The sequence below is a fragment of the Penicillium chermesinum genome, assembly GCF_028974085.1.
Source record: "Penicillium chermesinum strain IBT 19713 chromosome Unknown utg000005l:1.0-4115287.0:1.0-4118363.0, whole genome shotgun sequence".
Taxonomy (NCBI): domain Eukaryota; kingdom Fungi; phylum Ascomycota; class Eurotiomycetes; order Eurotiales; family Aspergillaceae; genus Penicillium; species Penicillium chermesinum.
In genome coordinates this window covers 3,351,858-3,367,026 of record NW_026695315.1, presented here as the reverse complement: position 1 = coordinate 3,367,026, position 15,169 = coordinate 3,351,858, and the positions used below count along the sequence as shown (strand labels likewise).

At 51.2% G+C, this 15,169-nt stretch overlaps 6 protein-coding genes across 6 annotated transcripts; 1 reads left to right on the top strand and 5 right to left on the bottom strand.

Annotated features, from left to right (window-relative positions):
- Positions 1-1,273: 1,273 nt before the first annotated feature.
- Positions 1,274-1,858, bottom strand: N7468_007442 (uncharacterized protein; the record flags this gene model as incomplete). Its single annotated transcript, XM_058476738.1, has 1 exon — positions 1,274-1,858. One exon carries the CDS (start codon positions 1,856-1,858, stop codon positions 1,274-1,276), a length of 585 nt encoding a protein of 194 aa, XP_058329628.1.
- Positions 1,859-3,002: 1,144 nt separating this feature from the next.
- Positions 3,003-3,944, bottom strand: N7468_007441 (uncharacterized protein; the record flags this gene model as incomplete). The annotated part of the gene is made up of 1 exon (XM_058476737.1): positions 3,003-3,944. One exon carries the CDS (start codon positions 3,942-3,944, stop codon positions 3,003-3,005), a length of 942 nt encoding a protein of 313 aa, XP_058329627.1.
- A 1,041-nt stretch (positions 3,945-4,985) lies between these two features.
- Positions 4,986-7,465, bottom strand: N7468_007440 (arrestin family protein; the record flags this gene model as incomplete). Its single annotated transcript, XM_058476736.1, has 2 exons — positions 4,986-5,672; positions 5,741-7,465. 2 exons carry the CDS (start codon positions 7,463-7,465, stop codon positions 4,986-4,988), a joined length of 2,412 nt encoding a protein of 803 aa, XP_058329626.1.
- A 3,372-nt stretch (positions 7,466-10,837) lies between these two features.
- Positions 10,838-11,989, bottom strand: N7468_007439 (uncharacterized protein; the record flags this gene model as incomplete). The annotated part of the gene is made up of 3 exons (XM_058476735.1): positions 10,838-11,560; positions 11,749-11,874; positions 11,930-11,989. 3 exons carry the CDS (start codon positions 11,987-11,989, stop codon positions 10,838-10,840), a joined length of 909 nt encoding a protein of 302 aa, XP_058329625.1.
- A 156-nt stretch (positions 11,990-12,145) lies between these two features.
- N7468_007438 (uncharacterized protein) lies at positions 12,146-12,343 on the bottom strand (the record flags this gene model as incomplete). The annotated part of the gene is made up of 1 exon (XM_058476734.1): positions 12,146-12,343. One exon carries the CDS (start codon positions 12,341-12,343, stop codon positions 12,146-12,148), a length of 198 nt encoding a protein of 65 aa, XP_058329624.1.
- Positions 12,344-12,741: 398 nt separating this feature from the next.
- On the top strand, positions 12,742-14,513 carry N7468_007437 (uncharacterized protein; the record flags this gene model as incomplete). Its single annotated transcript, XM_058476733.1, has 5 exons — positions 12,742-13,116; positions 13,275-13,376; positions 13,433-14,080; positions 14,145-14,277; positions 14,332-14,513. The coding sequence occupies 5 exons, from the start codon at positions 12,742-12,744 to the stop codon at positions 14,511-14,513; spliced, it is 1,440 nt and encodes a 479-aa protein (XP_058329623.1).
- Positions 14,514-15,169: the final 656 nt, after the last annotated feature.

Genomic DNA, 15,169 nt, shown 5'->3' with positions numbered 1-15,169 from the left:
CTGCTGATCACCCAACGCCGCTCCAACTTTTACCCCCCCAGCCCCCCAGCTTCCAGCCATCCATTCATCTGGGCATATCATATCAGTACGATGTAAACTTTCGGCTGTGGCTTGAGGTACCCGAGCAGTCGTGCTTTTGACACGCAGTTGGGGAGATGCAGGGAGGGTGGCAACCTTGCTCGACGGGTTTCCTCTTCGAGTAACGGAATGACCTGCACGATTAAAATGCCACTCACGCAACCACCACTCCCAGGTGCTGAACCGAATCTGAACGACAAGCGCTAATTGGCAAGGTCAAAACCACTGACTTCATGTCGACAAACAGCCCGGAAACAATCCGGCCTCTACTAGCTGTGAGGGCGTTTGAGGTCCACTTGGCGCTCCGCTGAGCTTGATCGATTGAGACGGAGGTCCGAAGCTACTGCCATTCCTGCGGACCGTGGGACGCATACGTAACCTCAGCGGGAGGCCTTCCTATTCATCAATGGAATCTTCAATTGAATCTTCAATTGTCCGGAAAGGTCTGCCAAGGTAAGAGCAGCAGAAGTACCTGTCAAACGCATGGCGTCTTGGTTCTGCTCGGAATCGACTTGAGCGGGGGAGCTGCTCTACTTCCTTTAGAAATATGATCTTCGCCATTCGCTTCTCCTTCAATCTGCAGCGTCTCTAGGCGAGCTTGGCCTTGTCTCATCTCATTAGATCTTATAGCCGTCCCTCGCACATTTCTTCCTCCAATCAGCGCATAACATGACTCACAACATCCATATCCCAGCGTCAAGTTCATCCCTGCCCCTCTACAAAAGGTAACAACACCGCCATGGATCTACACGGACGGCGACCGGCCTTCGCTTATAAGACTACATTCCCACCTATCCGAAACGACACTATAATAGCGCCGCAGAGGCCCCTTCGCTCCCCACGGAATCAAACCACGCTATCCACATAACCGCCATAGCAAATCATTACTCGCCAGAGAAGCCAACCCGGAACTAAATGCGTCTAAGAACCACAGTCTCCACTTGGATTTCCCCGCAACCCGGCTCCACCGTATAGCCGTGCCAACTTGCATAACAAAACTCAATCCGATTGTTCGGACAGATAACCCGGGTCCTGCAAGCGTGATATGGCGCACTGCCCTGCATGCCGTTACAGACTATGACAGCAGCCGTAGCAAACAAACAACAGAGCCCAAGGATATCAAGTTCCCAGTTATCGACTCCAACACCCTCGCCACCGCCTTTCTTTCTTTTTTTTCTTTTTTCAAAACCGCACTTCAGGCCGCACGGCAACCGGTTTCCTCACAGAAATTGGCGGACGGGTGGTATACCGCGCGGACGGGCGCTGTAAAACCTTCGACCTCAGCGCCACACCGGGCTGCAAACCCAGTCTCGAAGAGGCTCTTCTGTGCCGTAAGGCGCGGTGACGCCGGCAGGTGGGGTGACGTCGCTTCAGCGGGGGTCGGCGAGGCGGAGATGGTGATGAGGCTGCGGAGATAGCGGAAGTCCTCGTCACTTGCTGGATTGTCCTTGCCACTGGGTCGATCAGGCCGGGCTATGGCCAGCAGGGATGAGCAGGATTGACCGCGTGAGTGGGGCGTAGGAGCTGCTGATCGGTAGGTTGTCAAAGCGAGGCCTGCTGGATGGCCGGGTGTCGACTCCGGATTTGAGTAGTCGGAGCGGCCAGCTGTCTTTCCGGTAGGCCTTTGTCCCCTGTCATCCGTGCGGTTGCTAGCTGCTGTCGTTGACCTGTCTGTGCCATCTGTGCAGCTTGATGGATTGTAGTGGAAACGGTATTTGCTGAAGTATGACCGTAGTGCTGAGATTGGACCGCGAGTCTTTCGGGGGGACTTGGAGGACATGGTGATAGTTTCTATAGGGTAAGGCTCGCAATATTGGAAAATTGGAATAACAGGTGCTACGAAATGCGATTTACGCAGATGACCATGCAATGGAAAAGACAAGGGATTGAACGGATGGACTGCCGGGATATCGATACGTCGAACCCCACGACCACAAAAGCTATTAGTAGTCCAAGATAACCCCATGGATTTCCTATCTCCAAAGATCAGCCTGCCCCCTCAAACCCCATGCAAGTAAGAAGCCGGGGATCTACTGAGGACAAGATTCAAACCGAACCAAGCCCTGAAAACCCCCCCTCGAAGTGAGATCCAAAACCCAGGATTCCAGGTAAGCCTCAACGCCGGACACAGGATTGGTGACTGCATCTCGGTATAATATGCACCCCTCCTAGGCTCCGGGGCGGGAACGGTGCCCTCGCTCCCGACTCTGCCAAAATTGCAAAGACGACTCCAGTCCGGGAGAGCAGTGGAGGCGCTTGTCGCGATAGAGTCCATACCAGACCCTGGACTTCTGTGGGTCTGCGAGGCCCCTGGAGTCGGAGTGTGGCTGAGCGTTGGGACGAATTGGAAATATAACTGGACTCGAGATTGGAATATGTTGATTGCCGGCGGGTTGTAGCTGTGAGATCGGGACAAGAGTAACCCTTGTGATACTTTGGAGGCACCCTAGGGTCCGGAGAAAGGGCTGGACCGGTTCTACTAGTACATGCTTACGAGATTTAGAGAGACGAGATTGTGAAGTCGAGCCAGTATATCATGGTTATTCTAGTTCAATATCTACTAGCTCATGATGTTGTAAATCAAAAAGATTTGGGGACGCGCACCATAACATATAACTAGCGAACTATTAGCCAAATCTTCCCAGAGACACCAGGACAATTAGAAAAATTATTCATTACACGTGCGCTTCTCTCCATCCCGACACTTCATCTTCTTCCCCAAGCTGAACCGCATGCGCCAGTAACTCCACGTTGGGCACATCCTTCGAGCTCTCCCATATAAAAACCTCATTCCCTCCTGATCCGGCTTCTCGGTCACAGACTGGAACAGTCGCCTCCCAATACCCCCTCCCCTGCGCCCCAGATCGCACAGTAACAATATTATACATAGAATATGGTGGCTAACATATCAGAGTTGCGACGACTTACAGAAGATCCTGCGCTCTCCAGATTTGCTCGGCAAACTTCCTCAGCTCTTGCTCTGGTATCACTAAGTCTCTCTCCAGGGGTCCGTGAGGAGGACGGCCAACAACTTTCTCGAAGGGTAGATCCAACTGTGTAGTAGTCGTGGTTCTTCCGTTCGTGTAGGACGCTCCGGTAACAGACGTCGTGTCATCCGTTCGCGATATTTGAACGAATGCAGTAGGACGCGCCAAAAGACGGGATGATCTTGGAAGGACGCCATATCCTCGAGGGGCGACAAGTTCCCATCGGTACAAGATGATATCGGGATATTCGCGTTTAAGGCTGATCGTAACCACAACTTTCACAGATGAGGAGTAAGTCTCAAGCCAACCGCGCGCATGAAGAGCAAGTTTTCGCTCAGACTCTGATAGTCCTATTACCATACAAAAGCTCAGGTCTAAATTGCCTGAAGCCGGAGCAAAGCAGGAGTCGGCCTCCATTGTCCAATTTCCAACGTCAACTGTTACCGATCCAGAAGCAACAACGTCATCATGGACGTTCATCGCATGCAATGCGTAAAAGACCAACATATCGAAAGATCTTATTGCAAGTTCATACACGTTTTCAGGCCTGACTTTTGCGATCAAGGTCCCTGTTTTTGTATTAAAGAAGAGCCGACAATATTTGCTTGTTTCAGATCGTTCATCACTTAGTCGACAGGCTTGCGCCGCGGGGACAGACGTGAAGACGAGATACTGATCCCGAGTTCGGTCTTCATAAAGCGCTTGTCGACGGTATTCCATCGATCTTTGTAAGCTCTTGCCGGTGGTGAATGGGTGCTGCTCCACTTCGTTCGCCAGTTGTACAAGAGGATCTTCGGGTTTGGTATCGAATGGAGAAGACTCAGAAGATAAGGGTCCAGACGGCTGCAATACGTTCGAGGTAGATCGAAGGGGGTCCATGGTAGGTGGAGAAGATAGAGCGGGAAAGTAAGGTAGACTAGGAAATAAGAAGTAACTGAGAAAGCTAGGTATTCTGGGAAAGTGTAGAAAGTAAGAAGGTAAATAGGGAAGCGTGCGAGAGTGAGAAGGTGTAGGAAACAGTGTAGGAAAGGGCGAATGCATGCAGGTGAAGCCGTCACTCGCGACTAACAAAAGCAGAAAGAAGGGCTAATCGTGACGTGAAGCTATACCTAGCGCGAGACCCTGGTGCGGCTCAACCGAGGCTCAAACATTTCAAGTTAAGAAACGCAGATTCTGAAAGGCATCTCGTGAGCTTGAGGCTGTTTGATTCATTAGGTCAGCCACACATCCCATCCTGACACGTACCTGGCGGTGCGAAAGAGTTGGATTGAACCTGGTTATGGACGGGACTTGTATATTCCCGGGTGCGCAGGAGAGGCTTATGGCGTAATCGAATTCCGCCCAGCTAGGAGGTTGAAATAAAGTAATGTTGAACGTAAAGATTGGGGTGAGTGGATTCGAGAATGAACTTAGAGGAAGAGGGAACTAGACCTCAAAAAGCTACGAAGATGCCTAAGGCTTCTACGGACAGCAGTTCCATGCGGAATAGAGGGCGTATCCACACCAAAGCGGAGCTGTATAGATTCCCCGCCTGGAATGGGGAATCCTAAGACTTGTCAAACTCATGTAGATTTCCGAATACGATGCAGATTTATGTAGACATATGGACACTTTTGCCTGATCCTTGAAGAAAACCACTCAGATAAACGCCGCGTGTTACGCCCTCATTATCAACAAGGGGATGAATGCGCCCGTCCGATTTACCCCATGAAAACAGAAGATTCAACCCTGACTTGTCTCTGAAAGCTCTACAGACCACTCCGCTTGTAAGATGTAAAAGAAAGAAAGAAAGATAGACAGATTGAATGAAATCCTAGATTGCCTTCCCATGCGCCATGTTCCCGTATGAACAGTTCTCGTAGCTTCATGATTCAGGGATATCGTGAGATTAGGAAGGGCTGTACAATGCACTCGGAGGGATCACGAAACTGTGAAATCGTCGATACGAACCCACTCTCGAGGCACATCCATGCTGCGATTGACACGGCCGCCAGGAGTGAGCGGGACATCCACGCGTCCAAGGCCGCGTTCCTCATCATCGTGCTCTTCATTGTTATAGTAGGATAGGCGAGAGAAATAGTCCTCTAATATAGCTTCGCGATCTCCATTGCCAACAATCGAGGTATAGTCTGGCGGAGGCGTCACAAGGGGAGGTGGAGGAGGCACATCGTCAAAAGGTGGCGGGGCGAAAGACGGAGCCCGCAGAAGGTGCATTGGCCGCGGTATATTTTGAGCATGAGGACCACTGGGTTCATGGGCGATGTGGGCTTGCAGAGGACGTGCAAGACCACCCGATCCGCTGGTAAAACTTCGCGTGACGGGCTGGCCGATAGATGCTCGGCGTTGGAGATTTGCGGAGGAGTCCTCGCGGTCGGCATTTGACGGAGCGGCATGCTCTCGTGATGCTAATGGCGCATCGGGACAGCCGCACTCCGTCTCTTGGGCAGGTGGATCAGGGTCGCTAGAGGGTCGTGAGTAGGCGGGCAGGTAAATGTTGGCCTGTGTCGCCTTGCAGGAAAGAATATGAAACGGAGAGTCGATGGAGATTTCAAAATGGCGGCGTTTGGTGGGGTCTCTCTCATCAAGCTTGGACAACCGCAGGACGATCTGAATCTCAAGTTAGGGTTCTGGCTTTTCACAATATTTGGGGAAAATTGACTATAGGAATAACTCACCTTGATCCAGTGATTGATTTGGATATTCTCATAAGTGGTGTCGAAGTGTAAACGCTGCGCCTCATCTCGACCCTTCATTTCATGACACTTGGGCAGTTGCACACTAAATTCCATTTCGGTTGGGCCGACCCCCGACTCGCTAGAAAGATTACCCAGCAGGTTGGTTCGGTTGCGATCCACATTTTCCTCGCCTCTTGCAGCTGCAGCACGATGGTCCCAGTCAATTCCCCCGCCTGCAAGGACCCGCATGGAGCTGCCCGGGTAGGTACTTGTGCTGGCCGATTCGGCGCGTTTCTCGAATAGGAGTACTTTCTTTGCCGGTTGCAAGCGGTGAACGCTCTTATCTGAGGTCCAATGCTGAACATTTTCTGTCACATAAACCTTAATGCGGTGGCATTCCACTTTCGCGAGCGGCGTTAGTTTGAATGCGATGGGAATCTGTGAGCCCAGGGGGAAAGATTTCCCAGAGATTACAATATCATAATGAAGCTGGTCTTCCCAGTTTCTGGAAATCGCAATCGGCTCAACTTGCTCCAGAGAGCCTTCTGCCGGTGTACGAATTACCGGGATTTCAAGATTTCCTAGCAGGTTCGGGCGAAACGCGCCGGATCGCTCAACGATAGCCTCTAGGTCGTAGCGAACGTATCCTAGGTCAGTTTTGATAGTCTCGGGCAGAGAGCCATCGATTGGGAATTCGAAGCTATAAAGATAGTCGCCGACGGGGAACATGCGATAGTTGCGTTGTTGCTGGCCCTGGCCACTTGTAGGCGGCTCATTCCTGCTAAAGCTTCGTGAATGGCCTCGGGTAGTCTGGACGGAGAGTCGTCGTGGGTCTCTGCCAGTAATCGGATTAAGAGAGGTCGCTGAGCCACTTTTAGCGAAAAGTTCTCGACTGGTTGCCGTGACTGCATCCTTCCCGGTCACGGCTGCAACGGGATTCGCATGCTGATAATAATGCGCCCCGTAGTCATTTGGCATCAATGCAGTTTCGCCGTGGTTGAAGTAAACGACCCCGTGCGTAAAAAGATCCTTTTTATCATGGAAATGGATCTTCTTCGGCGGGATACCATCTGGCCAATCCGTCTGGGCGTGAGCCCGGAAACAAATCGAGATTTTCTTAATCTTCACACATTTCGTCACCTTGAGGTGGATTTGCCCTCGCAGAATTGCGGACTTCTTGGTGCTTGGGTCGTGCTGGTCGTACCCTTGGAGATAGAGGACCGGCTCGGTGAGCGCAATACCAACAGTGAGGCCGCTGCCCGTCGCGACGATTCGCTCGTTGCGGATGGGAGGGAAAGGCGTGGAAAGTTCAGGGACAGCGTTGGCTTGAGCAGCGACTGTCCGAGGAATGGCCTGCGTCATTACTTCGGCTTCGTGATCCACGTAGTCTTCCTGGAACTCGTCTGGTGGAAGGTCAAGTGCAAGTCTAGGCGAGAGAATAATTTCTGAGATTGGGCGCGGGCGTCTGCGCGGAGGAACAGTTTGCGGGGCAGACGTTTGAATCCCCGACGATCGTAAGCGAAGAAAGCGCTTCGCGTTCTCACGTGGACCCGCCAGCTTTTTCAAGATTGAGCCACGACGGCTTTGTTTCGGAAATTCTTCTTCGACAGTGCAATCCGGGCGCGATGAGCCGGTGCGGGCTAGACTGGAAAGCGAAGGAAGTGGGGAAGCGTCGTCAGAGCCCGAAGACGGAACTATCTGTGGTATGAAATGAGCGGCCATCATCGCGAAGGAGTTTTCATGCTGTGTATGAAGAACACTGGGGGATGAAATAGAAACACGAGAGGAAGGGGGGGGGGGGGTGAGAAGATTCTTTATTTGCCCTGATTTTGGTCTCGCGGCCCAAAGTGATTTTTTTTTCCTTTGGCCTTCTTGAACCGTGTGTTGAGCACGGTCTCGTTATGAAACGACCCTTGGGGAGGCTTGCGGCCGAGGGCGAGCGATCACTAGACCGCAGCAGTCGCAAAAAATCACTAAAGTGAGGGCCAACGAGGTAAAAGGATAAAGAACCTTCTCTTGGGCCCCTCTTTCCCCGGAATGCGAGGACAAGATGCAATCTGGCAAAGGAATGTAGAGGAGGGCGACACGGTACTACTTACTAGCTTTAATGCTTGTGAGACCTGCGTTCTTTGAACGGACAAGAACAATCCCTAGAGAGCCCCTTCGATGGCAAGCAAGGGAGGAGAGATTGACCGATCTTTGGCAGAGACGGAATCCTTGGGGTGCTGACTTCATAACACGGGTCTCCGCCAAGTGATCATCAGCCTCGCAGATCGTTTTGGTGTTGGAGGGGCCCAATTGGGGTTCGCACGGGAGACTCGGTAATTAATAAGTGGGTGATGTGCAAAAACTGTAATGTGGCGGCCTCGGTGCTTAATGCCTAGATTAGGGACTACGAGTAGAATCATCCATTCGTACCCGATCCAAGCTTTTTATTAAAGTAAAAGAAAAAAAAAAACTCGTCTGATCCGGAAATCGGGATCCAGACCGATCAATGATGACATGATATGAGATTTTACCAGTTGAAGCTATCCGGCGATCCGAAACTCACCTAACGGCTCTTGAAAGCCTCCACGAGTCTTGATGACAGCTTACGCGTACTCGTAATTGACGTCGCTAAGCAAGGATCTGGACAAAGTGTCGGAAACTATAACCTGTTAATTACTATAATTATGCTTAATCATGGATTTATTGCCTTTCCAGTACCGCAACCCGAGGCTACTCTGCACTTCTACGGCGGGAGGATTCAGCATCGGCTAAGGCGGAAGTTCTTCGAGCCCTATCGAAAAGATTCAGAACGCCAGTGCGCCTGCGGATATCACGGCAAATCGTGAGGCCCAGGATCCCGAGATTTCGCCGTGAAAAGCATCCAACACAGTCGCTCAGGACGGACAGGGCTCTGCTTTCATACGCAGTATACACTCCAGTGCTATGACCCCAAGATCCCGTGTGGGGGTAGGGCTGTGTTGCGTATGCGGTGTACTTGGGCTTCCCGACGAGGCATGTGAGGTGCTCCTCTTCTCCCTGCGGAGATCAAGCTCATCGGGGCCTCTCGTCTTCGTTGCACATAAGCACTGTAAAGTGTAAATTGGAGCAATGCGTAATGTTGGGGCAGTATTCTCCGAATCGAACATTCTCTGTACTCCGGGTTCGCATGTGCGCAGGATTCGACCTGATCGTCAGATGTCCTGCGCCTCAAAAGCCCGAGGCCCTAAATGGCCCGGTTGCCCCGCGGAGTTGATGGCCCGTCTTTTTGCGAACTTGGCATGCGTCTTCCCCGGAAATTAGGAGATGCACACGGCAAGGCGGCCCCCATCCCTGCCATTTCAGTCCTGTTGCTTCCTTTGAATGACTCTCAGGTAATTTGGACCACGGGCCTCTGATAGACATTTGATTGTCCGTAGACTATGCCCATTCGATCTCGAGTAGCGGGGTCTGTGCCATGTTAGGCTTTACACCTGGCGATGACCTCATTGACGCCACCGTGTAGGCCTGGAACTTTAACAGGTCTCGTGGAATCGTTCGATTCTGCGGGAGTCGTGTCCGTACTTGTTCTCGTGGTGCCTGGCCCTGGGTCCCGATGCCCTATTACCTCGTGGCCCCGCGTTCTATTCTTGTAGCCTAACCCTGTTCAACCTGATCGGCCGCATAATTACTATATTCTACGTCACCCGTTCGGATCGACAACCCTACTGTACAGAGATCAAGAGGATCTACGACTAGTTCCAGGTTTTCGAGAGCCATATGCGCCTATCGTAGTACCATCAGGCCCCGTACCACCGATCGAAATGGTTAGGTTTGGTCGAGGTGCATCATCTGTTCTGGTATGCTTTTGAGATACCTGTATTTTGGCACAACTCTTGTGAAGGTAATATGCAGTCTACTCTTTCGCTCACATGGCTGGGATGTGCACGAACCACTCACTATCTTATCGTCCCAGGAGTAGGACTACGTGGCCCCTCAGCGGTCTAATCCAAGTAGGGAGATGAACCACATGGCCAAAACCTCAGCGTGCGTGATTTACTCCAGTCCACCCGGAGATCTTTGGGATGTGCTTTGGTATTCCTAGTTCCAGGCCCAAAAAAATGATGACCGTCAATGGTACGCACCTAAGTATATAATGACCACTACCTTTGAACATAGGAAGGTTTTCCGGATCCGAACTAGATGGCGCTAATCCTTCCCGTGAAGATCTGGGGGGAATCACCTAATCTTGTCCTGAGCCGAGCCAAGATGCAAAAATCCAAAGCAGAACCAATAATTCGAGTCTGTGGTCGAGTGGTTAATATCACGTGATTCAGACGACAGGTGCTGTGGTCTAGTGGTATGACGTCCGATTGTGGCTAACCACACTCATAATCTCGTACAGCCCCGGTTCGATTCCGGGCAGCGCCAGTGTTTTTAGCTGTGTTTATCTTTCACGAGTCCTCTTTTTTGGCTTAAATATTTTTTCAATAAGTAGATTAGTATATACTACGTTGTCTTCAGGATTATGATGGTAAAGCGGCTTTACCAACTGTGAAGCTTTTCCATTTTCCTCCTCATTGTTCCTAAATCTGGCAGATAAGATGGATTTTGGATCCAAAAACAAATTGGCTTCTAGCCACGGTTGGAAAAAAGCAAAAAGCATTGGCGCTGCCCGGAATCGAACCGGGGCTGTACGAGATTATGAGTGTGGTTAGCCACAATCGGACGTCATACCACTAGACCACAGCACCTAATATATTCATCACGTGATCTATAAAACTACATCACACTGTCGAAGTGTATGGCTGGTATCTCTACAATCTGGCGGGACGGAATGTATGGCGTAGCAACTCAAGTATTCGCAGAATGGCCTGAGATTCATCATGAACGATACATGATACAATCATATTTGATATAACCGGCGTGGTGGTTAGCGTCAAGGATGGCTTTCATTCCCAGTCTAGAACTAGTGCTTGCAGATAGTTGAGGCATCTTCTAGAGTTCACAATGCAAAATTCGCAGCATTTAATAAAACATCGGGCCGGTGGCATGGAAATGAGGTAGACATAGCGATCATTATCTGGGCATCGAGATAAGACCGACCCATCCTCGTGTTCCAGTGTAGGTTTCTCATCTAAACCAATCGTCGTTCAGTTCATCCAGGTTCATTAAGCTATCCCCCTCCATCTGATTGGCATTGCCAGAATCCTCGCCTCCAAGGTTATCTGTCTCTAGAAAGAGATCGTCGAAATTGGATTCACCTGGGCCCATAAGATCGTCCATATTCTGGTCAGGGAATCCGTTGCCATCGCCGTCAGACCGTTGCAGCTCCATATCGAATGCGTCCCCGCCCGCGGGAACAGGGGCAGAAGAATTGTTCTCCGCTGGCTGAGACGAAGCAGCTTGATCGAGGCCACTTGGAGCACTGTTGCCGAGGCCAGACCCGGAAAGGAAAGCTTGGTTTCCCATATCGTCGTCTCCAAAGTCAAGGCTGATGCTAAAGGAGTTTGAGCCACCAGCTTCGTTCAGGACGGAGTCAAAGTTGAGTCCATCATTACCGTCTGTCAATGCTTGGTCAGGGTGGTCTGTTGTTTCAGGCTTTTGCTCTGCTTTCACAGCCACATCCTCTTTAGGCTGAGGTCCAGGCGCATCGGCGGGCGCGGGCGCCCCATCGGGCTTCGCCTCAATCTTGACGGAAACATGCTCAGCTTCCGTCTTTGTCGGCTCTGCAGACGGAGATTCTGCCTTTTCCTGTTGGCCGACTTCGACCATCGCCACATCTTGGGCGCGCGGTGTAGATTCCCGCGCCTTGATGGTATCGTATTCCTTTTCAAGGTATGCCTTGGCAATAAACTGTGAAACGTCAGCCGGGAAGGTTCCCATTTGATTGTCAAAAACTTAAAAATAGAAAAGAAAAGAAAAGAAAAGAAAAGAAAACAATTCCAAAAACCACAGACGAACGACGAAAAAGCAAAGAATAGCATAATCTACATAGATTTTGGGCTCCATTCATGTATTTGATGGTCTGTCGCCGCACTTACGATCTGCTCTGAGAGATTGTCGAGTGACTGCTGGAAGCTCTCATAATAGCCAGGAACGGACCGCTGCGCTTGGGTCTTGGAAGCAACTGAGCCTGATTTGCGAAAGAATCGACCGGTATCGCGGAGCTGGTCGCGTGTTAGCAAGGTGGTGCAGCCAATTTGGGGGGAAAGCGGCGGCTACCGTTCGCTCCACCAGAGTGGACAGTTCCGTCAGGGAATCTGGGTTATCCATAGAAGCCATAGCAGGAGAGGCAGATGCAAAGGAAATGAAACCAGGAAGCACGAAGTGGTACAAGACCTCAGGGTGTACACACGAATGGGGCGCTAATCCCGTTGTGGTCAGGTGGGGAGGGAAAGAAAAAGAGGGAAGACTGAGAGGAGCCCCTAGCCGCTACGTCTACACATTCGAACGGCCCTTATTCTTCCTTTGCTCTTTCTCTCCGTGCATCTCCTTTTTTTTCTTTTTCGCGCGTTCTTCCAACCAGTGCTCTTTGTTTGCCTCTGGCTTTCCTTGCTTCTTTTCGTTGGCCTTTTCCTGATCGGATTTACCTCGATTCCCTTCAGTGTTTCCAGTGACGACTTGGCAACTACCCATCCTGTTCTATCCCCAAAGCGAATTTCACTTGGGAATCCTGGGCCTTTTTGACAGATTTCTTCCAGTGGTTTCGTCAACTTGGACCCTTGTCAGCATCGGACCCTGTTGATCCCTACCTTTTGTTTGGATTGAACAAGCTTGCTTTGTGGTTGGACTCGTCCGTATTCCAAGCGCCCCGCGAAACCAACGCCCCCCTCTTCATCCTGATATATTATATTTGGGATTTGCTGGTCTACCATCAACGTGATTCACGATAGCCCGCTGCGCTATATATCGCCTCGACCGTTTCGACCCTCACAATCCTCGCGCTGAATCCGTGAAGATCATTTGGTCTCCCAAGCACGTTACTCTCCGGCCATCACCCCCCCCCCCCCACACCTGTCTAAAGCCCATACACGATGGCTGAGAACGTTCCGGCATCTACCCCTTCCTCCTTGCCGGCGCCTCAGGCTGCTGCGGGGGCTCAGAACCAGCAGTTCGATGCCGCCCAGGGCAATGGCCAGACGAACCCATCCCACATGCCTCCGCCTCCGCGTCCCCCGGTGATTATCCCCCAGACCAATCCTATCCCGACAGCCATTACCTCGCCGCTGTCGGGCAACATGATGTCGCCTACAAGCGCAGGTGGCTATGTTCGTCGCGCCGCGCCTGAGCCTAACAAGCGAGCTCTCTACGTTGGCGGCCTCGATCCCCGGGTGACAGAGGACATTCTCAAGCAAATCTTTGAGACAACTGGCCACGTGGTTAGCGTCAAGATCATCCCAGACAAGAATGTGAGTCAACGGAAGGATGCTTTTGCGGGGATTATGTGATAAGCAGGATGCCTTGATCCGTCTTATCCCCGTCCCCGCCTTGACTGTGTCCATAATCGATGTTTGCTTGTTTTGTTTAATTTTCCGTGTTGGGTTTGCGCTGACCAAGTAAGCAACAGTTCAACAGTAAGGGATACAACTACGGCTTTGTCGAGTTTGACGACCCTGGAGCCGCTGAGCGAGCCATGCAAACTCTCAACGGCCGTAGAATTCACCAATCGGTTCGTAAATGCAAACCCTCAAATCCATGGTATATACCTACTAACTCGACGTTCAGGAAATCCGCGTCAACTGGGCCTATCAATCGAACAGCACCAACAAGGAGGATACTTCGAACCACTTCCACATCTTTGTCGGTGACTTGAGCAATGAGGTGAACGATGATGTCTTGCTCCAAGCATTCTGTGCTTTTGGCTCGGTTTCCGAGGCTCGCGTAATGTGGGACATGAAGACCGGTCGATCGCGCGGTTACGGATTTGTTGCCTTCCGAGAGCGCCAAGATGCCGACAAGGCGCTGAACGCTATGGACGGAGAATGGCTTGGGTCTCGTGCCATCCGCTGCAACTGGGCGAATCAGAAGGGCCAGCCTTCTATCTCTCAGCAGCAGGCTATGGCTGCCATGGGAATGACCCCTACCACTCCATTCGGCCACCACCACTTCCCTACCCAGGGCATTCAAAGCTATGACATGGTTGTCCAACAGACCCCTCAGTGGCAGACCACCTGCTACGTTGGTAACTTGACACCATACACGACGCAGAATGACTTGGTCCCCTTGTTCCAAAACTTTGGGTACGTCCTTGAGACTCGACTCCAGGCTGACCGCGGATTCTCCTTCGTGAAGATGGATTCACATGAAAATGCTGCTATGGCGATTTGTCAGCTCAATGGCTACAACGTCAATGGACGTCCCTTGAAGTGCAGTGTAAGTTTCTAATTTGGATACATTTGTATAAATTTCTTTCGTTTCTGTCGCTAATAACAAACAGTGGGGCAAGGACCGTCCTCCCACCGGCCAGTTTGATGGCTTTTCGCCCCAGCAAGCAAATGCAGGGTTCAACAGCAGCCCTGCTGGCTTCTTTCCTCAGTACGGAGGCCCTCCTGCCAACCCTATGGCCCAAGGTTAGTCCCTTACATTAGGAGTTCTTCTGCTTTCCGGCTGACGGTTTAGAGTAGGTCCCGCGCCTGCTGGGCGAGGCTGGGATCAACAGGGCGCCAACTTTGGCGGTCCTGGCATGCCTGGCCAGAGTTATCCTCAAGGAAATGCCGCTGGTTATGGCCGTGGTCAGCCCATGTCCCCGTCTGGTAACTGGGACCAGTCCAACAACAACAACTTCAACGGAGCCTACCAGGCGTAGTTTCCTTCCCACATTGCCATTGAGGTTGCACTTGGCTAGAACGCTATACGGCCATTCGACATGCGCAAGAACTCGACCCCGGCCCTCATTGGCTGTAGCCAAATTTCTTCCGGCTTAGAGCCGGCTGGACCTTTCTCTCAAATCACTCCCCACTCACTCGCCCTTTGAACTCCCTTCCTTTCCCTGCCTGACTGGTGTTGACTTATGTCCAAATTTACTCTTTGAAACGGATTTCCGAGCGAGCAAACTGTCTGCTGTTGTGTTCTTTTTTTTTTCCTGAAATGGAACTTTGTGTCTTGTGCACCGAATACCCCAAGTCCACATTGTTGGTTTGATCTTTCTTTCATCCCTTTTCGAGTGTGCGAGCACCAGTTTGTTTCCTTGGGCTCTTGATTGAAATAAAAGCGACCTGTCTTCTATGTGCCTGGATTTCCCTTTGCCCCATCTTCTTGCTAGTTGTGTATTGCATTGCCTCAGTACCCGAATGTGCTGTATCGAAGTTGCTATATTTGTGCCTTATCACTTGTCCTTTTCCTCTTTAGGCTCATTCCTCATCTCGTGGATATTGTTCATTTTTGTGTTCCATCAAAAGATGCCCTTATGGGGTTCCATGGATTTCCTCTCGGTTGACAATTTGGTCTTATGGGCTTTTCATT